Raw genomic sequence first — 27,988 nt, forward strand, 5'->3', positions numbered from 1 at the left:
TCTGGTATTCCATGCCCGAACTAAACATGTGGAGATCGACTATCATTATATTCGCGAGTTGGTTTTGGCTAATCTCATCAAGGTCCATTTTGTTTGCAGTCAGGATCAGTTAGCCGACATTCACACCAAATCTCTTTCCAAAAGTCGATTTCAGTTTCTTAAATCCAAGCTTCCTCTTTGTTCCTCAGTTGATCCCAAGCTCAGCTTGAGGGGGTGTATTGAGAGATCTAAACCAGTCACAAGTTAGTTACAACAGTAAATAGTTAATTGTGGTATTTGTGTAATTAGGTGTAGAAGATAAGGGTACTGATGTAATGAGCCTCTGTGGCTATATATATTCTGGTGTACTAACAATTAAAGTTAATCAATGAAAATATCCCTTTCAACATTTTCTACAGTGGACTCCATGTAAGATATACTCGGGTTTTGGAACTTGCCGATTGAATTGACTAGTATAACTTGCAACTTATATTATGATCTGATAATATGTAGTCTTGTGCAGTTCAATACCAAATACTACTATGTGGTTCGAATTGACCATATCGAGCGGCAGTTCTGGTTTATAACTCCTCCTGAAGTTGGTCCGGACACCTCTTACACATTTCGACTCATAGGTGAGTGTTTCGTATTAGAATAGGATGCATCATAGAGTGACGTGGCTACTTAGATTTGGTTCAACTTTTGGAATTGGGATTGAAAGAAAATTGTATGCTATTGACTAGCTAGAGGTTGTTGCAATGAGCCACCATTCATCTCGAAAGATGGGAAACCAAATTGTAGTTCTTTATCCTATGAAACTTGTACTCCTGTTTATATGCAACTCCGTAAATTGAAAAAGAGTGCCTTAACTCGGGAACTGAATAATGACGAGGCTCAACTGTGAGTGTTTTGCAATGTAAATTGTTGGGCTCTGGTGTATTTGCTTACATCTAATATCATTTGCAGGGGATCTGGGATAGAGCTATGATTCAAATAAGATGCTTATTCATTACGAGTTCAACCCGCAGAAAGGGCAAGCAGTATTGTTTGTTGGGGACCTCTCTTATGCAGATAACTACCCAAATCATGACAATGTCAGGTGGGATACTTGGGGAAAATTCGCCGAGAGAATAGTTGCTTATCAACCTTGGATATGGACTGCAGGAAACCATGAAATCGATTTTGCCCCAGAAATCGTAAGTCTCTCGTAACGCATTAGGTTTCTCTGGAAATTGATCTTATTATTTGTCATTTATCATGCTTAGATAAGATCATCTGTTTTTGCAAGTTTGTTATTTAGTGTAATGATCCTTTGCTGCTCATGTTATTTATAAATTATACAACTCCGAAAAAAAACTCATTGAGTGAAGTAATTTTCTTAAGAAGATTGCACTTTTGTTGCAGGGTGAAACCAAACCTTTTAAGCCTTATAGTCACCGGTATCATGTCCCATATGAAGTATCTGGGAGTACTTCCCCCTTTTGGTATTAGATCAAGAGAGCTTCGGCATACATCATGGTCTTGTCTTCTTATTCGAACTATGGTAAGAATGGGCATACACACACGCACGTAGGTTTTTCTCTTAATATATTTAAAACACGCACAAGGTTTATGCACATATGTAGCAGAAAAATGAAAAGCTATAGCAGTTTCAAAATTCTCTCTCTGGATGTGAAACGAATAACTATGGCATCTGTATAGTTTTTATAATTGTCACAATGATATAAGTAGATGAAGTCATATGCCTCCTCTTTTGCACCATGTTACATGTACCGCAAATCATAGTTATTCATCTCTGCAAAGGACACCACGTAAATTGTTTTGAATAACCTAGTGATATATTGTAGTTTATTTTCAAACGATAGAATTATGCTTACGAAACTATACTTTATAATAAGTAGATGTCTCCATAGATCTAGGTGTCTCCACAGATCTAGATGTCTCCATAGAGCTAGAGAGACCATCTGTACGAGTTCTAGAGCAATTTCATTTAAAACGTATTATACGCCCCTCAGTACGAATGGCTCAAGGAGGAACTACCGAAGGTTATAATAGGAGTGAGACACCATGGTTGATTGGTTTAATGCATTCCCCATGGTATAACAGCTACAACTATCACTATATGGAAGGAGAAACCATGAGTGATGTATGGCCATGGTTTGTGACGTACAAAGTCGACGTGTACGGTATTTGCTGGAACTAGTACAAAAAACACTTTGCGCGACGCAGGTCATTCGTCGCGCAAAGTCAAAAAACGTCGCGTAAAACTTTGCCCAACGAACCTTCGTCGCGCAAAAACCGTCGCGGCAAGGCAGTGACAGAAGGCTTTGCGCGACGAAGGGGTTACATGCGTCGCGCAAAGCCACTTTGCGCGACGCATCATACGTCGCGCAAATCCACTTTGCGCGACGCAGCCTACGTTGCGCAAAGTGGCTTTGCGCGACGCATGTAACCCCTTCGTCGCGCAAAGTGGCTTTGCGCGACGCATCTTACATCTCGCAAAGGGACTTTGAGCGACGCAACGTACGTCGCGCAAAGCCACTTTGCGCGACGTATGTAACCTCTTCGTCGCGCAAAGTGAATTAGATCACTTTTTGGTTTTGGTCAAAAATATTATTTTTTTAATAATATTGTAATTAAATTCTAAACAATAATTAATTAACCAAAGAAAAGTATTTAATCATAAAATATATGAAAATGTACATACAAGATGTCCGAATAAAAAAACAAAAAAACTACAAATAGTCTTCTAGGTGAAGTGGCTACTGGGTATCGGCAGGATGAAGTAGCTCGGAGGTCGAAGGTGTAGTAGCAAGATCAGGTACTGGTAGTGAGATTTGGAGGCCGGTCATCTATATGGCTCATACTAGACCTCTCATATGCCCGGCATAGGCCTGCAGTTGCTCGCCCTGGGCCCTTATCTGTTCCCTCATCTACTCGCCCTGGACCTCATGATGACCCTTTAGGGTTGTCACTTCCTCATTCAATGAATCGACCTCTGCAGTGATCTGACGGAAACATCTAAGTAATCAATTGATTCAATGATCTGACGGAAACAATATGTGGTAGGTATCAGTTAAGTGAAGAGAAAACATCTAAGTAATCAATTGCTTTAGTGAATCTTCTATAGTATGGTTGCAATAATAAGAACTTTGATATAGTTAAGTCTAATCAAACTATTATAAGTAATCAAATTCAAGTCTTATTTTCGGTGATCTAGTTATGTAGTTAAGAACTTTGATATCAAGCAAAGTAGGAAACCCATTAATCCATTTAAAAAGCATAACTTAAATTACTGATATAGTTAAACTAATCAAACTATTATAAAAATTAAAACAGAATAAGAAATGGAAATTCAAACTTTGATATCTATTATCTAGATGCAGAGATAGACGGAGTTGGACGGAGTTGGAGATGGAGATAGCTTTGACCAAAGTTTTGCTGAGAGTTTATTCGGAGTTGGAGATAGCTTTGACCAAAGTTTTGCATTTGAAGCCCAATACCCTGAGCGATGGCAATAAACCAAATTAAAGCCACTAAGACATGAAGACCTAACCCAAATCTTCTTCTCTTTGACCAATGAATAAAAATGGTAACAACATTACTTTTACATTGGCAGCCAATGAATCATAACTTACCTTACATTTCAAGTTATTGAATTAAACAGTAAGCTCTATTTTATTTAAAAAACCTACAGGGCGTGTTCGCTTGGGTTAGTTCTAGTTCAAGCCCTCATTTAACAAGGTTAAAATAAGGAGACTAGTGAGGCAGTAGTCCCACTTAGTGAGATTGCTAAATAGCACCCTGTTTGATACAACTTAGACTAACTCATACTAGCTCAATCCAGCAAAGCAATGCGGTGTAGCAAACACAGCCATAAATGTAATTGGTTTTCTCAAATCATCTTAAACACAAAATACTGAATGTACAATTACAAGGGTTGTCGTACCTATGGACTCCTGCAGATGGGTAAGAATGACTTGCAGCAGGACGAGCTCTTTCAAATGCCAAATGAGGTGAATGCAGCTGCCCTGGAGCTTCAGGTCCCCTATGTTAAAATAAAAATCAATATGTTTTTAATACATAACGAAACCCAAATGCTCAATGGCTATTCAATTACTTTTAGCCATTTTCTTCTACGCACAATCAATATATATAACTAAAACCATTAAGTTATTATCCATACCATTAGCTATTCCTTTAGTCTTCATGTGCTTCCAAGTGCAAAGTTATAATCAATCACAAAATCATTAAGCAGGTCAAGGTAATTATAAATTTCGAAGCTCGTAACAAGGAAGATTTAGAACTTGATACAAAGCCAACCAAACAAGCAGGGAACAACAAATGCAGCTACAAAGTCAACCAAAATACATAAATATAAATAAAATTATTCCAAATCGTGAAAAAAAAAAAGCTAATCAGTTAACAAAAACCTAAATCCATAAAATCACCATATAAACTCCAAAAATCAAAGATCTAGAACAAGCATTCATATGAAAACAAGAAACAGAGCAGAGCAACATAAATTAAAGAGAAGGAGATGCAATAAGCGAAATGTAGCAAATAATTACCAACCAAACTGAGATTAAGCAAATAAAGCTTTGAGAGATTTGTTACGTGTCCCAAACGGTCCGATTGGAGTCTGGACTCTCTCTGCGCCTGCGAAGAAGCTGACTTCTCCAGCAAACCTAGTATCAAATCTCTACAAACACACAGATTCCAAATCCAAAACCCTAATTGCGATTATTCGGATCAATTTCTAGGAGGAAAAAAGGGGGAAAGGGAAATTTGTTTGCAGATGGGCGAGAGGGAAGAGCAAGAGACTGAGTGGAATAAGAGCAAAAGGGAAATTTGTTTGCAGATGGGCGAGACTCGAGAGGGAAATTTGTTAGGAGGAAAAAAAATTATTTGGGAAAATTTAAAAATAGCGCCTATTATTAACAATTGTACCGCCAAAATTTTAACACTTTGCGCGACGGAGGTTTCGATTATGACGTCGCGCAAAACAGCTTTGCGCGACGCAGGTGCACCTACGTCACGCAAAGTGTTTTTTTTTTTCTTTTTTTCCTTTTGCTTTTTTTTTGCCCTTTTGCTTATAAGTACAAAATAAATAAATTAAAATCTACTTACTAAATATATATACCATTGAACTTGATGGGAAATGTATTGTACGAAATTAGTTTCAACGATCAAACCATCAAACTTGTTTGTATATACTGTGAGATCACATACGCCAAAAATATCAAAAAACAAACATTCAGAGAACAAGTAACGAGACAAAACTTTTTTACGGTTATAAACGAAAAATCACGATTTAACGGTAGTTTTAACTCCGATTTTGATAATTTTTTAGAGCTACACTCCTTGACCCTATATAAATACAATGAATTAATTCGATCTTCAATTTAAATATTTACACTAGTGGATACCACAAAATCTTATGGTATACTTGATGAAAGTATTAAATAAACTCTAAGTGTTAGTGAATGTATCATTTTGATGGGAAACGCATTGTACGAAACTAGTTTCAACAATCCAACCGTCAAACTTGTTTGTATATGCTACGAGATCACATACGCCAAAAATATCAAAAAACAAACATTCAGAGATCAAGTAACGAGACAAAACGTTTCGACGATTATAAACGAAAAATCACGATTTAACGGTAGTTTTAACTCCGATTTTGATGATTTTTTAGAGCTACACTCCTTGACCCTATATGAATACAATGAACTAATTCGATCTTCAATTTAAATATTTACACTAGTGGATACCACAAAATCTTATGGTATACTTGATGAAAGTATTAAATAAACTCTAAGTGTTAGTGAATGTATCATTTTGATGGGAAACGCATTGTACGAAACTAGTTTCAACGATCCAACCGTCAAACTTGTTTGTATATGCTTCGAGATCGCGTACGCCAAAAATGGCAAAACACAAACATTCAAAGACTAAGTAACGAGACAAAACTTTTCGACGGTTATAAACGAAAAATCACGATTTAACGGTAGTTTTAACTCCGATTTTGATGATTTTTTAGAGCTACACTCCTTGACCCTATATAAATACAATGAACTAATTCGATCTTCAATTTAAAATATTTACACTAGTGGATACCACAAAATCTTATGGTATATTTGATGAAAGTATTAAATAAACTCTAAGTGTTAGTGAATGTATCATTTTGATGGGAAACGCATTGTACGAAACTAGTTTCAACGATCCAACCGTCAAACTTGTTTGTATATGCTACGAGATCGCGTACGCCAAAAATGGCAAAAAACAAACATTCAGAAATCAAGTAACGAGACAAAACTTTTCGACGATTATAAACGAAAAATCACGATTTAACGGTAGTTTTAACTCTGATTTTGATGATTTTTTAGATCTACACTCCTTGACCCTATATGAATACAATGAACTAATTCAATCTTCAATTTAAATATTTACACTAGTGGATACCACAAAATCTTATGGTATACTTGATGAAAGTATTAAATAAACTCTAAGTGTTAGTGAATGTATCATTTTGACGGGAAACGCATTGTACGAAACTAGTTTCAACGATCCAACCGTCAAACTTGTTTGTATATGCTACGAGATCGCGTACGCCAAAAATGGCAAAAAACAAACATTCAGAGATCAAGTAACGAGACAAAACTTTTCGACGGTTATAAACGAAAAAGCACAATTTAACGATAGTTTTAACTTCGATTTTGTTGATTTTTTAGAGCTACACTCTTTAACCCTATATGAATACAATGAACCAATTTGATCGTCAATTTAAAACATTTACACAAGTAGATACCACAAGAAAAAGCAAAGGGAGGAAGAAAAAAAAAAAAAAGAACTTTGCGTGACGTAGGTGCACCTGCGTCGCGCAAAACAGCTTTGCGCGACGTCGTTGCACCTACGTCGCGCAAAGTGCTTTTTTTTGTTGTTGTTGTCCTTTTGCTTATAACTACAAAATAAATAAATTAAAATCTACTTACTAAATATATATACCATTGAACTTGATGGGAAATGTATTGTACGAAATTAGTTTCAACGATCAAATCGTCAAACTTGTTTGTACATACTTTGAGATCACATATGCCAAAAATATCAAAAAAACAAACATTCAGAGATCAAGTAACGGGACAAAACTTTTCGACGGTTATAAACGAAAAAGCACGATTTAACGGTAGTTTTAACTCCGATTTTGATGATTTGACCCTATATGAATACAACGAAATGATTTGATCGTCAATTTAAAATATTTACACAAGTGGATATCACAAAATCTAATATTTAGAGCTGTAAACTGGCTTCTGCTCTAAATCTCTAACATTCTAGTTTCCTCCTCCCAATTTGGTGAGAAATGAAATCTATCCATTTTTTAACACACATCAATCTATCCCTAAATTAGATCAAGTTAACTGAGCAGCTTTCAGTTTCTTAGCTTTTGTTTCCCTAAACCTATCAAAATCCTTCATACTTCTAGTTATTCATTCTACTAATTCAATTGTTCAAAACCAAAACTCAACTTGTTAAAAATAAACATTGACAAAGATAATTAAAGAAAAACATAAATACACAAAAAATAAAAAAATCCAAACATAAATGTAATCAATAAATAGTTAATTAATTAATCAAATAAATACAAACCTGAAGGTGAAGATGGTGAGGGTTGAGAGAGATAGAGAGTGAAAGAGAGAGGTTGAGTGTGAAGAAAAAGGCCCCTGTGTGTGGTTATTTTAGAGGAAAAAGTCGTCGACTTTGCGCGACGCCACCTACGTCGCGCAAAGTAGGGAAAAAAGCTTGGTTTTGCTTCAAAATCTTGTGCGACGCAGCCAACGTCGCGCAAAGCTATTTTGTGCAACGTAGATGTACCTTCGTCGCGCAAAACAGCTTTGCGCGACGTATTCCTTCGTCGCGCAAAGTGTCGTCGCGCAAAATAGCTTTGCGCGACGTTTTGTGTTTGGCGTCGCGCAAACATACTTTGCGCAACGAAATTTTCTACGTCGCGCAAGTTTCCGTCGCGCAAACATGTTTTTCTACTAGTCCATATCTATTACAGAGTTTAGTTTCTCAGTTATTTGATGTGGTGATATCTATTTTTAGTTGTACAACAAAGTATTAAATTCAATTAAACGACCAGCTTTATCAAACATTTTAATCTTTTGATAGAATATAGGAAATCCATTTAACGACAAGTATACTGCTGAAATTTCTGTCTCTAATACAACTTTCCGTCTACCAACCTCCATTCACAGTGGTGATTCCAATATGCTAGCACTTGATAAGTGATTTCTGTACAACACAGGAACGTGTATCCAATGTTGCATACAACATCGTAAATGGCATTTGCAAACCTGTGAAAGATCAGTATGCACCAGTGTACACTACCATTGGTGATGGAGGAAATCTTGAAGGCTTAGCGACCAAGTAAGTGTATCAGTATGCTTGATATATTGGTGTTTATGTTAGTGTAATGATATTTTTGATAAGCTTCTATGAAAACTTGATGATGATTTGGGAATTTCGGCAATGGTAGAGATAGAGAGAATTGGAGAGAGTGATGTATTGTTTGCAATATTCCTTACAACAAACATGTGAGATTGTTACCGTTAGAATAGGAAGAGGAAGGGAGATCTTTCACTTAACTACAACAAAACAAATGTCAGCCCTTAATTGCTATCACTCTATGAGATGATGCCACTTGTTCTAATCTATCACTTAAGCTAGACACAAGCAAGTGCAGCCATATGGACTATGATCTAACTGCTCTAATTTAAACTAAGAACAAATATTAAAATACTCTTTCGATCTTGTTTCTTTGCCTCCAAGTATCGGCTGGAGGGTTATACTCCAACACTTCCTTGTAACCCTTTAGTCGATTTGACTCCAAGTAATTCTCTCAGATAAACAAATCGATCTTTAGGTAAAGCTTTAGTAAGAATGTTAGCAATCTGGTCCTCTATCTTGTAGTACACCAACTCAATCTCTTTAGCTTGAATTGCTTCCCTAATGAAACGAAACTTCTTGTTGATATGCCTTGTCTTTTGGTGAAAGACAAGATTCTTTGCCATAGAAATGGCTGATGTATTGTCACACATGATTTGAGTTCCTTCCACTTGTTTTTCTCCAAAATCTTCGAGAACAAATCTCAGCCATTTTACTTGAGATGTAGCTTCAGCAGCATTTACATATTTTGTTTCAGCTGTAGATAATGCCCTTGTCCTTTGCTTAATTAATGCCCATGAAAATACTTCTAATCACAACGTGAATGCATAGCCTGAAGTACACGTCATCCTCACTTCTAGCCGAGTCACTATCACAGCATCCAATCAAAGTAGTGGCTTTTCACTTTTCAAAAACAATTCCAAAATCAATTATTCCCTGAATATATCTCAACACTCTCTTTGTTGTTCCCATGTGTTTCTTTGTGGGATTATGCATGAATCTTGCTAGCAAGCTTGCATCAAACATTATGTCAGGTCTGGTTGCTGTTAAATATAATAAGCTTCTAACAAGTTTTCTGTATTCTCCCTCATCTGCAGCTTTACTGTCATCAACCTTACTCAGTTTCTCAATCATTACAAGTGTAGTAGCTACAATTTTGCAATCTTTCAACCCAAACTTTTCAATCAACTTCATTGCATACTTCTTTTGATGTATGAAAATATTTCCTTTAGTTTGTACTACACCCACTCCAAGAAAGTGATGTAACAGACCCGCGTTAGTCATCTCATAGTGCTTAATCATGTCACTTTTGAACTCTTCAAGCATTTGTGGACAGCTACTAGTATATACAATATCATCTACATATAAGGAGACAATAATGATACCTAAGTTTTCACTTGTTTTAACATACAGAGTTGCTTCACTTGAACTTTTCTTAAATCCAGCATTGTTGAAGTAAGCATAAATCTCATCATACCAGGCCTTTGGTGCTTGCTTCAAACCATATAGTTGTGAGAGTTTAGAGAGAGGTTTAGTAAGAAAGTTAGAAAGAGAGAAGAAATAAAATTGTGAATTGTATTACTCTGAATAATATTACACTTGGTATATATATACCATCATTTACATATATGCTCACTACCTATCTTACTAGCTAAGTAAAGTATAACAAACTTCTCACAACTCTAGCAACTTTACTTAAACATCATTTTACACTACTACCCTTAATATCCCCCCTCAAACTAAGCTGAGGCAATCGAAGTGAGAGTTTGTCACGGAGAAGAAGAAACCGATCCTTGGATAAAGCTTTAGTACATATATCTGCAGTTTGATCCTGTGTACAGACAAAATGCACAGTGATGGAATTGGCCAAAACTTTCACTCTAATAAAGTGATAGTCAATCTCCACATGCTTGGTTCGAGCATGAAATAGAGGATTCTTAGCAAGAGATATAGCAGATATGTTATCACACCAAAGTTTAGGAGGGCACGGAATTGGAAGACCAATATCAACTAATAGCTTGCAGATCCAAGTTAACTCAGCAGCAGTATTAGCTAAAGAACGATAATCCGCTTCAGTTGAGGATCGAGCAATAGTGGGTTTCTTCTTAGTACTCCAACTGATAAGAGAATTACCCAGAAAAATACATAAACCACATGTGGATCGTCGATCAATAGTGCAACCAACCCAATCGGCATCTGAGAAACTATTAATACTGAGAGGTGCATAGCATTTTTTAAACCAAAGACCAAGAGTAATAAAGCCCTTCAAATATATAAGAATACGCTTGACAGCCTGAAGATGTGATTCTCGGGGAGTTTGCATGAACTGACAGACGAGATTGACTGCAAAGGACAAATCTGGTCGAGACCAGGTTAAGTATTGAAGGCCTCAAACTAAGGATTTGTATTCTTCAGGATTGGACAGTAAGGGAGAAGAATGATCCAATTTAGAAGTAGGTTTAGCACCATCCATATGTGCCTTCTTGAGAAGATCCAGAATGGATTTAGTTTGATTGATAAAGATTCCCTTGGATGATTGCTTGACTTCAATACCAAGAAAATAATGTAGGAATCCCAATTCCTTGACAGGAAATAAACCACAGAGTTGAGAAATCACAGATTGACAAGCTGCAGAATCAGGTCCAGTGACAAGAATATCATCCACATATACCAAGACATAGACCACTGAATCACTGTTCTTAACAAATAAAGAGTGATCATTGTTGGATCCAGAGAATCCAAGAGACTGTAATGCAGTTGTTAACTTGGCATACCAGGCTCGAGGAGCTTGTTTGAGACTATACAGTGACTTATGCAATTGACAGACATGATGGGGTTGAGTAGGAACCTCAAACCCTAGAGGTTGACTTATGAAGACAGACTCAGTGAGTGTGCCATGCAAAAAGGCATTACTCACATCCAATTGATTTATAGACCAATCAAATGTAGCTGTAAGGGTTAAGAGAATGCAGATGGTGACTGGTTTAGCAACCGGACTGAATGTTTCATTGTAATCCAAGCCCTGTTGTTGATGAAAGCCTTTGGCAACCAGATAGACTTTGTACCTGTCCACTGAGCCATCAGGTTTCCGTTTAATACGAAAAACCCATTTACAACCTACTAAATTCTGAGAGGAAGTAGGAGGAACCAAAGACCAGGTACCAGTTTGAAGAAGAACATTGAACTCTTCCTGCATAGCTTGTCTCCAGTGTAAGTGTTTAGAGGCTTAAAGATATGTGGAAGGTGTGTAATCAAGAGATATATGGAAGGAAATTGGATGCTTGGTTGCTAGAAGAGCGTTCGGTTTAAAAATACCAGATTTTGATCTAGTGGTCATAGGATGAATATTAGGTAGAGGAGGAGGAGAATGGGGAGGTAAGGAATCTGAAGGAAAAGAAAGAGATGAAGGAGATAAGGGAATGGAAGTAGAGATAAGTAAAGAGGGTGAAGAAGAAGGATGAGATGAATGAGTAAATGTTAATAAGGTTGGGATGGAGGGGGGAATTGAGAAGAGATTGAACTGGAGAAGAATGACTGACAGGAGATGGAGAAGAATGAAATGGAAATGTGGTTTCATCAAAGATAACATGACGAGAAATATAACATGATTAAGGCTATATCCCAAAAATTCACAAGCTTTGCTTCTCGGATCAAGTTTAGAGGAAGTATAAGGTTGGAGCCAAGGAAAACACCTACAACCGAAAATTTCAGAGTTGTGTAATCTGGTGGTTTATGAAACAATATTTCCCAATGAGAGAGTTTACTACCACTAGGCATGCGATTGATGAGATAAAGAGTTGTGGATAAGGATTCAACCTAATAAGAATGAGGGACTTGAGATACTGTAAGAAGAGTCTGAGCAGTTTCGACTAAATGCCGGTGCTTTCTTTCAGCAAATCCGTTTTGTTCTGGAGTATGAGGGCAGCTCAGTTGATGAGAGATCCCATGTGTCTTCAAGAAATCAGAAAAGTGGTGATTAACAAATTCTCCACCAGAATCAGATCGCAGAGTAATAACCTTGAAGCCCAAGAGATTTTCAACCACAAATTTGAAGTTAACAAAAGTACTGAAAACTTCAGACTTATACTTCAATGGAAAGAACCAAGAATACTTGGAAAAATCATCAACCAATAGAAGATAATACCGAAATCCATTAACAGAAGAAATGGGCGCAGGACCCCATACATCAGTATGCAATAACTCAAGAGGCTTAGTTGTTGTACAAGGAACATAGGTAAATGGTTTTCGAGAACATTTGCCTAAAGCACAACTAGAGCATACAAATTTATTAATGTTATCTGAATAAGAGATACGAGACTGAGAGCCTAGTTTATTTAAAATCTTGAATGAGGGATGGCCTAAGCGTTGATGCCAGATTCCCTGAAAAGCTTTAGTACTGGTCACATAAGCTTGATGATTATCTGCAACAGAAGGTGCAAGAAAACGATAGAAGCCAGCTTTGACAGAGCCCTTAAAAAGCTCATTCCCCGAAATAAGATCCTTCACAAGGAAGTGAAAAGGATATAGATGAATGGAGCACCAGTTATCAACGATAAAGCGATTTGCAGAAATCAAATCTTGTTTCAGATCAGGAACATGCAACACATTGTGCAAATCAAATGTATGAGTAGAAGTAGGAAGATAAGAAGAACCAAAATGAATGATAGGCAAACCTTTGCCATCGCCAATATAAACTTGATCAGGACCACTGTAGGGTTCAGGACTTTGAAGATTTGTATACGAGTTGGTCATATGAGAACTGGCACCGGTATCAAGAAGCCATGTTGGAGCAGTGGAAGCAGTATTAGCATGAAACGCTGTCTGTGAAGGCTTGGTACCATAGTTAGGATTCAGACGATGCGGACAATCAATGGCCTCATGATCAGAGTGATGGCAAATTTGACAGGAATTTCTTCTGTTGAAATTGTGGAAATTTGGTCTTGAGCCACGATTATTCTTCTGTTGACCTTAGCGAGAGAAATTTTGACCTTGGCGAGAGAAATTATGAGAATTTCTAGGACTAGAAAAATTCTGATCGATGCCACGGCCATGGGAAGAAACATAGTACGCCTGAGAGGTAGAATCACCAGGTGGTGTAGGAAGAATGCCAACAGAGGAATGATACGCTTAAAATGGCACCGATGAAGAAACCTTATTGCGATTTGCCAATAAAATCTCCTTACTAAGCAATAAGCCATGTAACTCATCAACAGTAGTGGAACCAAGACGAAATTGAATAGTGTTAATAAAGGCATCATATTCAGGCGGTAATCCATGAAGAATAACATAGATGAGTTCCGAATCATCAATCGAAGCACCAGCAGTCGCAAGAGCATCCGTAATTTCTTCAATTTGTTGAAGATAAGCAGCCGCAGTGGAGTCACCTTTGGTAATCGTGCAAAGATGGGAGCGCAGTTCATGAATGTGTAATTGCGACGCTGTAGCAAGACGAGACTCCAGTTTTGCCCACAGATCTCGAGCAAAGGTAACACCAACAGTGTAGGGAATCAGAGAATCCGAGAGTGTCGAGTTGATCCAGATTAGAATGTTTTGATCGTTCTCAAACCATGTGACATATTGAGGTTTACGGTCGACGTGCAATTTCCTGAAGAATCCAAAAGATGTGTGGGCGGCGCCACCATAGATCTATCAATGAGGCCAGTAAGATTATACCAGCAAAAAATCGGTGCAAATAAAGCACTCCAGGTGATCCAATTTGTAGTTGTCAGTTTAATCGGAACCAGCGAACCAATATTCTGAATTGTGATCGAAGAACTGACCGAATTAGGGCATGAATTTGGGGCCGAAAAATCTGCAGGAGATAGCTGTGAGGTAGAATCAGATGGAGACGAAGAAGATACCGCCATTGTTGTTAGCGACAAGAAGCAAAAGGAGAGAACACAGAGGACACAGAGAGACGAATGATCATCGGAGGTCGTTAAACACCGGCGAGTGATACCATGTGAGAGTTTAGAGAAAGGTTTAGTAAGAAAGTTAGAGAGAGAGAGAGAGAATAAATAAAATTGTGAATTGTATTACTCTGAATAATATTACACTTGGTATATATATACCATCATTTACATATATGTTCACTACCTATCTTACTAGCTAAGTAAAGTATAACAAACTTCTCACAACTCTAGCAACTTTACTTAAACATCATTTTACACTACTACCCTTAATAATAGTATCTTATTCAACTTATACACCTTGGTTTCTTCAATTTCCTTCACAAAACCTTGTGGTTGCTGATGCGAAAATTAACTTAACACACAAATTTAACCCTCTTTTGACAACTGTAGTATAATTATAAGTAGGGATCGTTCTGGACCGGGGATTAGGAGGGCTTGCTAATAACCTCTAAACTGACTCAAAAATATAAAACTAAACTTAAAAATACCTCACAAGACTCACAAGACTCAAAGCAAACTTAAAATACTCAAAACAGCTTAAAACAACTAAATAAACTTAAACTAGACACTAGGAATGACTTTGGACGAAAATTGACTTTTACTTGAATCAAAACATTTAAAAACACAAATTAAAACAGATTCTAACTAACTAGACACACTAAAGTAAAGGGGGATTGAGTTTTGGACGAAGTTGAAACAAACAAACAAGTATGAAAAACTAGACAGATTGTAAAACAAATTTGAGAAATAAGATGATGGATGGGATAGCTAGAGGCTTTTTCTCCACACATGACATGTATGCAAATAATTCGATTTCCAGTTACTACTTCATTAAATTATGAATGACAATGCCCCAAATTAACCGTGACATCACTAGTTAACTCTCAGATTTTCCTTGTTTTATTGGATTGGATGACATCATTCAACAACCCGAAACATTCTTCAAAAGTTCCCTACATGACATCATAATAGAGATACTATCAAAGATCATTACGTTTAATGAAAATCATAAGCATTGACAAAGCACTTGCAACTATGACATCATGTCACTCATGCTAGGAATTGAACTTAACGCGATCGTTTATAAGCGACCTTCACTACATGTGAATATAAGTTTGTAACAATTATGTGAAACTTCCTTATATTCTAGCAATGGATTTATTCATGCCAATTAAGTGTCGACCCTTAATTAACAAATACAAATAAGTTATCAATCAAATAGTTAAGCCAATTGCATTCACAATTTAAGAGTTCATAACTGGAATTTATCAAATTATATTGCACACATAATCATGGCTTTGAAATCACCCCTAGCCAAGAGGGGTTTAGCCACTCATATTTACAACAAAATGAAAGGAAATGAATTTAAACATTAGAAACAAAAGAAAGAAAACACCTAAACGCTCAAACGATCCAAGTTGGACAGCAAGCACATCCAAGCACTTTCCTTCCCTTCCTTTGCTACGGCACAAGGTGTTGGTGAGTGTTTGAAGGTTTGTTTGTATGGAGGAATGGATGTGAAGATAAATGGATGTGTAAAATGGGGTAATGATGCAAAGCATGGGTAAAATGGAGTGGTGTTGAAATGATTCAAAGGTGAAAGTGAATTGATGATTGATGCAAGAATTAAACATGGATGGAGTGCATGGTAAAGGTTTGTTATGGTACAAGGAACCCTTAATTTGTGTCCTAAAATGCATGTGAAACCTTCAATGTTGCTGGAACTTAGGGACATTTAGGATTTAGGAAAGATCAAACCAAAATAGGAAATCTTGGCTTAACTTTCCTACTTCAAGTAGGAATCCTCATCTTTAGGTCTTCAATTTCATCCATTCCTTTAGTTCCAAGCATGTGATATTTATTCCAAGCCCAAAATTGCTCCAAAAGGCTCCAAAATGCACATTTTTGCATACTTTGTCCTTAGAACCTGAAATTGCACAAAAATGACTTTAAACACTAAGGAATAATAACATAAATGCATGAGAACAAGCTAACTCAGTTGCATAAATATACTCCTATCAGTTGCTCAACATAGACTTCTTCCTTCAAGACCCCACTTAGAAAGGTTGACTTAACATCCAGTTGATATTGATTCCATTTCTTATGTGTAGCAAGTGCATCAAGGTTCTTATAGTATCCAATCTTGCCACAGGAGCAAAAATCTCATTGTAGTCAATTCCAGGTTTCAGTGAGTAACATTTGGCTACTAATTTGGCTATATTTTTCTGTATTAAGTCATCCAGATTAAGTTTGGTTTAGTAAAAGGTTAGAAGTGAGTGTAGGATTATAACCCTCCAGCCGATGCTTGGAGGCAAAAAACAAGTTTAAAAGAGATTTTAATATTTGTTCTTAGTTTAAATTAAAGTCGTTGGATCATAGTCCATATGGATGCAGTTGCTTGTATCTAGCTTAAGTGATAGATTATGACAAGTGGCATCATCTCATAGGGTGATAGCAACTAAGGGATGAGATTTGTTTTGTTGTAGTTTAGTGAAGGATCTCCCTTGCTCTTCCTATTCTAATTGTAACAACCTTACATGTTTGTTGTGAGGAATATTGCAATCAATACATCACTCTCTCCAATTCTATCTCAATCTCTCCCATTGCGGAAATTCCATGATCATCATCAAGCTTTCATAGAAGCTTATAAAAAATATCATTACACCAACATGGTATCAAAGCCAAGGTTACGGCCTGTGCAAGCCAAAGTGCTTGTCACCAGGAAGTGTGGAATTGGAAACAAGCCTGGACTCTTAAAATAGAGTCGGCCTCTGAGTTCTTAAGAAGCACTTTCAGTAAAGATTGAAAACAAGTCTAAACTCCATTGGAGCCAACCTCTAAGTTCAATTGCGGATGCGTAGATCTCCACGTGTGAACCACTAAATAGAGTTCCACGTGTAGGGGCATGTTGGCAATCCCACATTGGTGGGTGCGAAGAAAAAGAATGAGTTTAAATATGATTACTCTATTCTAACTAATACCGATACCTTTTGTGATAATACCCCACATCTGGCGGATTGGGTAAGTGGTAATTACCAAGTTGGGGACAATATCAGTGTTGTTAGATTGAACCCCCAGGCCCGTCGATCCAAAAATTCCAACAATTTATGACTCATCATCTTTCTATTTATTAACACCATCATTAATCTGTGAACCTTTACTTTTTGTATTGCAGCATGAAAGAACCACAGCCAGATTACTCAGCTTATAAAGAGGCTAGTTTTGGTCATGCTACTTTTGACATCAAAAATCGAACCCATGCCTACTATAGTTGGCTCCGTAGTCAAGATGGATATGTAGTAAAAGCCGATTCTATGTGGTTTTTCAATAAATTCTAACACCCTGTAGATGATTCCACAACTGCCGAATAATGACAGAGAAGCAAATAAAAATTATGTTATTGTTCTTTTGAATAAACTCCAAAATGTATTAGCAAATAAAAGATCAATACTTTCTTCAGCCTTATGTTTTGTATAAATGCTTAAAGTTGAAATTTGAATCTCATAATTCTGTGTCGTTTTGATAGGCTTTTGAACAATAACAAAATATAAATTTTGCTACATTATTGAAAGAGAAGGTTCTAAACCCATCAGAACAGCAAGACAAAAAGTTAGTATGATTTACAATCTTAAATGAAAGAGGGTTATTTGACAAAAGTGAAAAACAAACACTACTATAAACGAAGAACGATTTTAGATTCTGATTTTATTCATTCTTTTAGTTTCATTCTCCCCTTATTCATTCCTCTTTTTCCTCATATAGTTTTCTCATATCTCAAATACAAAAATTAAAAATTAAAACAAAATGATTGTTAAACAGGCCTAAACATCTTTAGACTCGACTAGTAATTTTTCCCTTAAAAACGTATTATTTTTCAAAACCCTTTTACAACATTTACATATCGGTTGAAAGAGAAATTTTTTATGTTACAACTTACAAGCCACATAAACATGTGATGTTATTAATTAAATATTTTACTACATTCTAATTACCCAGATCCGTTTCAAATTGTCTCTAATTATATATCTAGCATTCCACTTAGTACTACAATCTAGTGGTATTCCTCTTCACTAGTAAGTGAGAGGTATTGGGTTATCTTCTAAAAGATGAATTTGAACCACATTATTGTAGCTCACTGTGATAATATCGTTTATTCAAATAAAAAAAACATAATAATAATAATAATAATTGTAGCTCCAGCCTAGCATAGGGAAAGATGCTAAATTACTAGCGGCAACAAGCACCCTTAGTGTTTAGATACAGAAACAAATGTAAACGACGAACTATAAATGGATTAATAACATCATGCGACAATGTGATATTCACACTACATAAGATTACACATGGCAAAGTTAGAGAAAAATAAACAAACAACATTATTCCTATTCCTACGTGGAGAGAAAAAGAAGACCACAAAAAAAAAAAACTAGTAAACTAATTTTTTAGATAAATCTTGATTCATTATTATAAGCTCCTCTTGGTTAATGACTACAGAAAAGATAAAAGTAGCATCCATCCATCGAAGGATAACTAGTAATTATTTAAAATGCAAAACAAAACAAGTTAAGACTCCTAATCTCTGCATTAATCTTTACTACTTTGTTCTCTTAGCAATTGTTGAAAGCTTCCTCCAAATCAACTACCTAGGGAAAGCCAATTCCATTAATATATGCTGTTTTTGAAGGTCGAGACTTTTGTGGGGTTATAATGTCTATGGTGGCTCATTTTGATTTGATTTTACATCAAATGGACGTAAAAACAACGTTCTTGAATGGGGACTTGGAAGAGTGTATTTACGTGCGACAACCAGAAAGTTTCAAGAAGGGAGAAGGAAGAAACCTAGTGTGCAAACTTAACAAATCTTTATATGATTTGAAGCAAGCATCACGACAATGGTACTTGAAATTTCATAGAATTGTGAAAAAACATGGCTTCACCGAGAACCCTTTAGACAATTGCATCTATCTAAGGTTCAGTAGGAGCAATTTTATCATCCTAGTTCTCTATGTGGATGATATATTGCTTGCCACGAATAGTCATAGTTTGTTGGATGACACAAAAACCTTTTTGCAAAAGCACTTTGAAATGAAGGACTTAGGCGAAACGACTTATGTTTTGGGCATTGAGATCAAAAGGGATAGAAGGAGAGGCTTGCTGGGATTGTCACAAAGAGCATATATAGAGAAAGTGTTAAAAAGGTTTAACATGTCATCGTGTGGAACTACTGAAATACCTATATCAAAGGGTGATAAATTGAGTAAACTGCAATGCCCACAAACAGATTTAGAGATGAAGGTTATGGAAGACAAATTATACGCATCTTTGGTGGGAAGTTTAATGTATGCACAGGTGTGCACGAGGCCTGACTTGGCCTTTACCATTTCTGTGCTCGGGAAGTTTCAATTCAATGCTGGAGAAGCTCATTGGAATGCTACCAAAAGGGTTTTGAGATACCTTCAGAGAACCAAGGATCATATGTTGGTGTATAGAAGAATCGAGAGTTTGGTTTTGGAAGGATACAGTGATTTAGATTTTGCAGGTTGTCCAAATGATATGAAATCGACTACAAGTTATGTTTTCTTAATGGCATGTGGTGTAATTCCCTGGAAAAGTGTGAAATAAGGAATTGCGGCAGCATCAACAATGGTTGCAGAATATTTATCAGTCTGTGAAACAGTGAATCAAGCTATTTGGTTGAAGAATTCATACTTGGACTTTAAGTCATCGATTCTATATTAAGACCTATACAGATTTTCTGTGATAATAATGCAGCTATATTCTTTACTAAGAATAACAAGAGGTCTAATGCAACAAGGAACTTGGATATAAAGTATCTCATTGCTTGAGATAAGGTGATGACTGGTATTTGGAGACTGGATTCATGATTGTTGATCCGTTAAATAAAGTAGTTCCCACCATTGTTTTCAAGAAGCATGTCACTGGCATGGAAGTCTTGGCTGATTTTGATGCAGCGAATTAGTGGGAGCCATGCAACATGTTTAATTTTTATGTTATTTTCATATTTACTAGTAGTTTTTGAAGGATAAGTTTTGAGTATTAATGGTGAAGTTAGTTTTGAGTATTAATGATGAAGTTTTCTTAGCTAATAAAGAACAATGTTGAAAGGTTGTTCAGGTTCCCTTAAAGAGTTCAGCAGCTAGCTATGATAATGCATGAATGTGTTTTTGCATGCTGTTTTATGTTTTTATTCATTATAAAGTGTTAGACAACCTGAGGGCTTCATATAGAAACACATGAATCGTTTTCGATTCTAAATGGGACCAAATGTTTGACATATTTAATACATGTTCAGTTGTGTCTTACATGTCATATATCTTGTTGGAGTTTTATGTGTTGATAAGCTTTACTGTAAGTAATTATGGGGACGGTAATCTTTAGTGTAATGAAATGCTTAACAATGACAAAGACTAGTAAACTAAGAAGTGTCGAATAATCTCATGGCCAATACAGATTCTTTCCAACTCAAGTATTATTATACAACTTTACAAAGTATTTGCTCTAGTGGGACAATGTAAGTCTATTTGAGAGCAAACACTTTTATGATTTGTATAAAGACTTTTGGAACGACAATGAGATTGGGATTGACACATGTGGTAGACTTTTCAGGAGTTGTATTACTTTGATATTCAAGTCATAAACATTCTTTGATAAACTAGAACGCTTCTAGCTGATTTATGCATAAGTGATTTTCGATGATAAGGTTTATCTTTGATAAGGTTTTCTTGATGGGAGGACTCCTAATCGAAGACCATCGCATACAGTATATAATTGAGGTCCCTGCACTCTCTTTAAATATGCAAGTTTACAGAAATACTTAGCCACATTGAGTGAGCCTTGTTTTCGGTTAATGCAAAGTTGCAGAAGAACTTTAGTTCATTCCCTTAGTTCCTGAGACGATGTCTTCTACAGGTTAGTGGTTAGATTGATATTGAGTCAGTCCTTGTATATAACTTAAGGGTACATCTAACACCTATTAGAGCAGCAAGCTACAATTCCACTTATCAATCATCAACCACAAAACCCTTCCCACCCACAGTGACTCCCTCTGCAACCTTCAACCCAAAATCATAGCAAGCCTTGAACTTACTGCATCTTGGAAGGCAAAGCAGCCTTCCCTGCTGTTTTTGCAACAGTTTTCCCTGCCCCTTTCAGGCTAGTGTCCTTTGAACCTCAAACAAAAAACAAACAAACAAAAAACAAAAACAAAAACAAAAATGCAAAAAATGTAGCATGAAAGCTAGGCCCAAGAAACAAATATGAAATAACAGCCTAAAGCATGTCCATAGTCAATTAATCTGGGCCCAAGTGTTAGGCTACTCATTTTCAACCAGCAACAAAGGCATGTGGGCATAATAACAAAGGTACTTGGGTTGCAATGTACAAGAGGAGGAGAAAAGAATTTGCGAAATCTTTTATTCAACAACTCAAGAAGATTGAGGCACCTCATCCGGCAACTCTCCTCGTCCGGAGATTTAGGGGACTCCTATTATATGCTACTACACTTTGGTACTTAGAAATTTTATGATTACTCAGTGACTTGGATTTTGCAAAGCCCCAACCGAGAAGTTTTCCTCACTCGGGAACTTAGGGAGCACTGTTTGTACCATACTTGACCAAAGGACCCACTGACGGGTTCATGTTGAGGCACCCATGTCAAAACGCAAGAGTTTCCCTCCAACCAGGAAGTCAATCACAGCACGACACATGTCAGCGCCATAATAAAGCTTATAGAGTCCCACATCAACCACGGACAAAAGCTAGAGACTCTCCTCAACTATAAAAAAAGATCATTCTCCTACAATTAATCCATAATTCGTTATTGTACTTAAACTAGTCATTAGAACCCACTAATGATGATTATGCTTAAACTTATGTATTTGTGTAAACCCTTCATTATTAATGAGAACTCATCTACTTTGTGGACGTAGCCATACGTAGGGTGAACCACATACATCTTGTATTTGCTTCACTATCTCTATCTCTTTATATATTATCATCACTAAGTGATCGAAGTAACCGAGCAAAGGTCACGAACTTGACACTTTACGTTAGTCTCATCGATTTTGTGCATCAACAAGTTGTTTATTGTATTTAGCACAATGTATTAGACCAGATATAGTTTTTTCAGTCAACTCGTTAACAAGACATAGCTATGCTCCCAACAATTCAACATTGGAAGGAAATCCAAGATGTTCTACGATATCTTTGGGGGACATAGGCCTACTCTACTTCGAAAAACTCATACATAACCAGACTTTGGTTGGATGTGCAAATCTTGGTTTTCTCTCTGATCCGTATAAAGCCCGCTCATAAACTAGATTTGTTCACTTATGAGAATATTGCAATCTCATGGCCCTAGTGCATTCTAGAAGCTAGTACACTGTATCAAATTATGCCAACTTAGCAATCAATCAAATTGAAGATTGTAGACATCAAGGGGAGATACTCATCAAAATGAGCATCCATAACACATGCGTGTTGTTTTTTTTTTTTTTTCCATCTACTAGGATTTTTCCCACTGGGGTTTTTTTAGCAAGATTTTAATGAGATAACAAAAGCGCACTCAACACTATATCAATGATCCAAGCAAAGTTGTACCCCTTCTTCTTTACTTCGATTTTCTCATTGGTTTTTTTCGTAACAAGGTTTTAAAAAGACAACCAATATTGATATGTGGCCATCTATGGAGGAGTGGTGAAATCTGGTGTGAATGCCACATACAGAAGTGCATGAAGAAGCAAAGAAGCATACAACCATAATTGACTTTGGCATCATCAATTAAAGACTTTAATGGGATAGTTTTAGGATGATGAAATAGTAAATTGGATGACGACTGTAACTCATACCATTTACTCCCTACAGGTGTAAGACATCCCAATATAAGGGGACCTTTTTGCAAATGTAAAGATTCCCATGTTCTACCATCTCAATAAACAATTTGTATCGAGAAATCCATGTTTTTGCACTCATTGAATATTCTTAGCAAAAGGTTCTCTCCTTTCTGCCTATTTAATACATAGATGGGAATTCTCTCCCCTCCATTTTTCCCTCCTCTCCTCTCACTGTTTTTTTTTTTCCTTCTTCTCTCTCTACAAGATGAAATCTTGAGCATTCAAATAGGAGAAGGGATGGAAGGGAATAGAAGAAAAGAGGGGAGAGAACCTTTTCTTAATAACATTGCATCTAATGCGTATTAGTGACGTTTTTTCTTAGAATGATTGTTCTATACTCATGAGACAAGTGAAAAGTTTAATTGTCAACTTTGGTATGAGATGTAATAACGTATAGTATGCATGACTTTCTAGTGTTCAGATCTACCGATTTAATTCCTGGGCCCTTCAGTAAACATCCAACAGCTATATTTTACTAGTTCCGCCGTGTGAACGGTAGTGTGTACATGACTCACTTGTCCAGATTCTTTTGCGTACTTGTCCAACAATGACAAAGAACTTGTCTGTGAAGGACTTGAATTGTCTGCCCTCCTAGTTGTGGTGTCCTTCCATGCCTTCTTATTTTGTGCGGTCACGGTTAAGCCACGTTAATATTTTATATTTTTATTATTTTTTATCTTATTATCTCTTTAAAAAATTAATATAAAATATTGACGTGGCTTAAACATGACGGCACAAAATAGGAGGGCATGGAAGGGCACCACAGCTAGGAGGGCAGACAATCCTTGTCCGTCTGTGAAACCAAGCACATAGTATTTTATCTTTGTTTTTTACCTCCTCTCTTCTCTCTCCGTATTCTCCCTAGTCAACGTTTTATTTCCCCCAAAAATTGATTTTCCATAAATTCCCCGGAGCAACACGCAATTGCTAGAAGTGAAATCCAGGGAAAACCCAACTTGCCTTAAGCTTTCAACAGTTGACCTGCAATCTTTGTTATCCGCATAGAGCTATGGATATTCCCCTCATTTTATGATAATAATGTTTTCTATATTAGCAAATAATTATTGAATTGTATATATATATATATATATAGACCAAATGTCGGTCGTATGCTCAAAAGGGTACATGTGGGTTTGTGGGGTTTGAGGGTCCTCTGCTAATCTGAGCAAGATGGGTGTGCTGGATTTAGCTTCTTCAAGGGCAGCAGCAGCCGCTGTTGTAGTGCTGGGTTTGGTCTTGAGCTTTGGAGTGGTGTGCAATGGAGGCAAAACAAGTAGTTTTGTGAGGAAAGTTGAGAAGACTATGGACATGCCTCTTGACAGTGATGTCTTCAAAGTCCCTCCTGGCTATAATGCACCGCAACAAGTATGATCTCTCTCTCTCTCTCTCTCTCTCTCTCTCTCTCTCTCTAGAATTATGAGGCTTTTAGTCAATGGTAGCTCAATTTAAAATACCTGCCATGGAAGAGCTTTGTTAAATTTAGTTATTTCTTTATGCCTTTCTTGTTTAATTTGTGTCTTTCATTAATTTATACATTGTTTATGTACTTGGACTTACTAAACTTTAAGTAGTTGTATGAAATGTGTGCCCTTTTGACTTAAGGTTCATATAACACAAGGAGACCAACTGGGAAAGGCAGTGATCGTTTCATGGGTTACTGTGGATGAACCCGGTTCCAGTAGTGTGCTTTACTGGAGTGCAAACAGCAAGAAAAACAAGGCCGAGGGCAAAATTACAACCTATAAATTCTACAATTACACTTCCGGTTACATTCACCACACCACTGTCAGAAATTTAATGGTAAGTTTTGATATGCCTTGAGGTTTCTTTTTACTTCAAATTCTATAGGATGTGGACACTCCATGTAAGATATACCCAGGTTTCGGAATTTGCCGATTGAATTGATAAGTATAACTTGCAACTTGTATTATGATCTGATGATATATATTCTTGTGCAGTTCAATACCAAATACTACTATGTGATTGGAATTGGCCATACCGAGCGGCAGTTCTGGTTTATAACTCCTCCTGAAGTTGGTCCGGACACCTCTTACACATTTGGACTCATAGGTGAGTGTTTCCTATCAGAATAGGATGCATCATAAAGTGACGTAGCTACTTAGATTTGGTTCAGATTTTGGGAGTGTGATTGAAAGAAAATTGTATGCTATTGACTAGCTAGGGGTTGTTGCAATGAGCCACCATACATCTCGAAAGATGGGAAACCAAATTATAATTCTTTATCTTATAAAACTTGTACTCCTGTTTATGTGCAACTTCGTAAATTGAAAGAGAGTGCCTTAACTCGGGAACTGAATAATGACGAGGCTCAACTGTCAGTGTTTTGCGATGTAAATTCCTGGGCTCTGGTCTATTTGCTTATATCTAATATCATTTGCAGGGGATCTGGGACAGAGCTATGATTCAAATAAGACGCTTACTCATTACGAGTTAAACCCGCAGAAAGGACAAGCAGTATTGTTTGTTGGGGACCTCTCTTATGCAGATAACTACCCAAATCATGACAATGTCAGGTGGGATACTTGGGGAAGATTCGTCGAGAGAAGTGTTGCTTATCAACCTTGGATATGGACTGCAGGAAACCATGAAATCGATTTTGCCCCAGAAATCGTAAGCCTCTCATAACTCGTTAGGTTTCTCTGGAAATTGATTGTATTATTTGTCATTTCTCGCGCTTAGATAAGATCATCTGTTTTTGCCAGTTTGTTATTTAGTGTATTGATACTTTGCTGTCATGTTGTTTATAAATTATACAAGTCCCAAAAATAGTCATCGCGTGAAGTAATTTTCTAAAGATGATTGGCACTTTTGTTGCAGGGTGAAACCAAACCTTTTAAGCCTTACAGTCACCGGTATCATGTCCCCTATAAAGCATCTGGGAGTACTTCCCCCTTTTGGTATTCGATCAAGAGAGCTTCGGCATACATCATAGTCTTGTCTTCTTATTCGGCATATGGTAAGAATGGGCATACACACACACACACATAGGGTTTTCTCTCAATACATTTAAAAGACACTGCACATATGTCGCAGAAAAATGAAAAGCTTGAAAAGTTAGCTGTATAGTTTTTATAATTGTCGTAATGAGATAAATAGATGAACTCATAAGACTCCTCTTTTGCACCATGTTATATGTCCCGTAAATCAAAGTTAATTCATCTCTAAAAAGGACACCATGTAAATCGTTTTGAATATCAGTACTGTTGCTCAAATTTGCAAATATAACCTAGTGATAAATTGTAGTGACTCGCTGTATTTCAAACGATAGAATTATGCTTCCAAAACCATCCGTTACACTAAATAGATGATCTCCAGAGAGCTAGTGAGGCCATCTGTACAAAGTTTGTTAAATTGAGTTCTAGAACAATTTCATTTAACGCATCATTCTCTTATTTTAAGGTAAATACACCCCTCAGTACAAATGGCTCGAGGAGGAACTACCGAAGGTTAATAGGAGTGAAACACCATGGTTGATTGTTTTAATGCATTCTCCATGGTACAACAGCTACAACTATCACTATATGGAAGGAGAAACCATGAGAGTGATGTATGAGCCATGGTTTGTGAAGTACAAAGTCGACGTGGTATTTGCTGGTCATGTCCATGCATATGAACGATCTGTAAGTTCTTGATATACATGTCTGTATTAACGAGTTTAGTTTCTCAATTACTTGACGTGGTGATATCTGCATAGAACTGGAGATTATACCTAAAACATTTGTCACTACTCTCTATTTTTAGTTTGTACAACGAAGTTTTAAATTCAATGAAACATCATCTTTATCAAACATTTTAATCTTTCGATAAAATATAGGAAATCCATTTAAGGACAAGTATACTGCAGAAATTTCTGTCACTAATACAACCTTCTACTAACCTCCGTTCACAGTGATGATTCAATATGTCAGTACTAAATAACTGATTTCTGTACAACACAGGAACGTGTATCCAATGTTGCATACAACATCGTAAATGGCATTTGCAAACCTGTGAAAGATCAATATGCACCAGTGTACATTACGATTGGTGATGGAGGAAATCTTGAAGGCTTAGCGACAAAGTAAGTATATCAGTATGCTTGATATATTGTTGCATGACAATCGTCTTTCTATTTGTGAACATGCTTAATCTGCGAACCATTTCTTTTTGTGTTGCAGTATGACAGAACCACAGCCAGATTACTCAGCTTATAGAGAGGCCAGTTTTGGTCATGCTACTTTAGACATCAAGAATCGAACCCATGCCTACTATAGTTGGCACCGTAATCAAGATGGATATGCAGTAAAAGCAGATTCTATGTGGTTTTTCAATAGATTCTATCACCCTGTAGATGATTCCACAACTGCTGAATAATAACAGAGAAGCAAATAAACATTCTCTTATTGTTCTTTTGAATAAATTCCCAAATGTATTATCAAATAGAAGATTCAATACTTTCTTCAACCTTATGTTTTGGATACATGCTTGAAGTTGAAATTTGAATCTCATAATTCTGTGTCATTTTGATAGGCTTTTGAACAATAACAGCATACAAATTTTGCTACATTATTAGAAAGAGAAGGTTCTAAACCCATCAGAACAGCACAAGACAAAAAGCTAGTGTGATTTACAACCTTAAATGAAAGAAAGTAATTTCACAAAGGTGAAAAAACAAAGACTACTAAAAACCAAAAACTATTTTAGATTCTGTTTTCAATCGTTCTCTTAGTTTAATTC

General features: G+C 36.5%; 2 protein-coding genes and 1 long non-coding RNA gene across 4 annotated transcripts; 2 read left to right on the top strand and 1 right to left on the bottom strand.

Annotated features, from left to right (window-relative positions):
- Positions 1-501: 501 nt before the first annotated feature.
- LOC139196634 (purple acid phosphatase 2-like) lies at positions 502-17,744 on the top strand. Of its 2 annotated transcripts, none has more exons than XM_070823013.1 (5): positions 502-614; positions 946-1,175; positions 1,384-1,522; positions 8,288-8,409; positions 17,515-17,744. In XM_070823013.1, the coding sequence occupies exons 2-5, from the start codon at positions 1,150-1,152 to the stop codon at positions 17,675-17,677; spliced, it is 450 nt and encodes a 149-aa protein (XP_070679114.1). In that variant the 5' UTR covers positions 502-614; positions 946-1,149; the 3' UTR covers positions 17,678-17,744. The 2 variants fall into 2 exon arrangements, with proteins under 2 accessions (XP_070679114.1, XP_070679113.1); XM_070823012.1 differs by lacking the exon at positions 17,515-17,744 and adding an exon at positions 9,525-10,056.
- LOC139195889 (uncharacterized) lies at positions 2,638-4,867 on the bottom strand. The gene is made up of 3 exons (XR_011580959.1): positions 4,166-4,867; positions 3,929-4,027; positions 2,638-3,025 (listed from the first exon to the last, which is right to left on the bottom strand). It is a non-coding gene; the product is annotated as an uncharacterized lncRNA (long non-coding RNA).
- A 6,271-nt stretch (positions 17,745-24,015) lies between the features above and the next one.
- LOC103440369 (purple acid phosphatase-like) lies at positions 24,016-27,772 on the top strand. The gene is made up of 8 exons (XM_008379041.4): positions 24,016-24,616; positions 24,854-25,051; positions 25,210-25,321; positions 25,653-25,882; positions 26,090-26,228; positions 26,672-26,892; positions 27,211-27,332; positions 27,430-27,772. The coding sequence occupies exons 1-8, from the start codon at positions 24,422-24,424 to the stop codon at positions 27,623-27,625; spliced, it is 1,413 nt and encodes a 470-aa protein (XP_008377263.3). The 5' UTR covers positions 24,016-24,421; the 3' UTR covers positions 27,626-27,772.
- Positions 27,773-27,988: the final 216 nt, after the last annotated feature.

The sequence above is a fragment of the Malus domestica genome, chromosome 05 (assembly GCF_042453785.1).
Source record: "Malus domestica chromosome 05, GDT2T_hap1".
In the NCBI taxonomy this organism is placed as follows: Eukaryota; Viridiplantae; Streptophyta; class Magnoliopsida; order Rosales; family Rosaceae; genus Malus; species Malus domestica.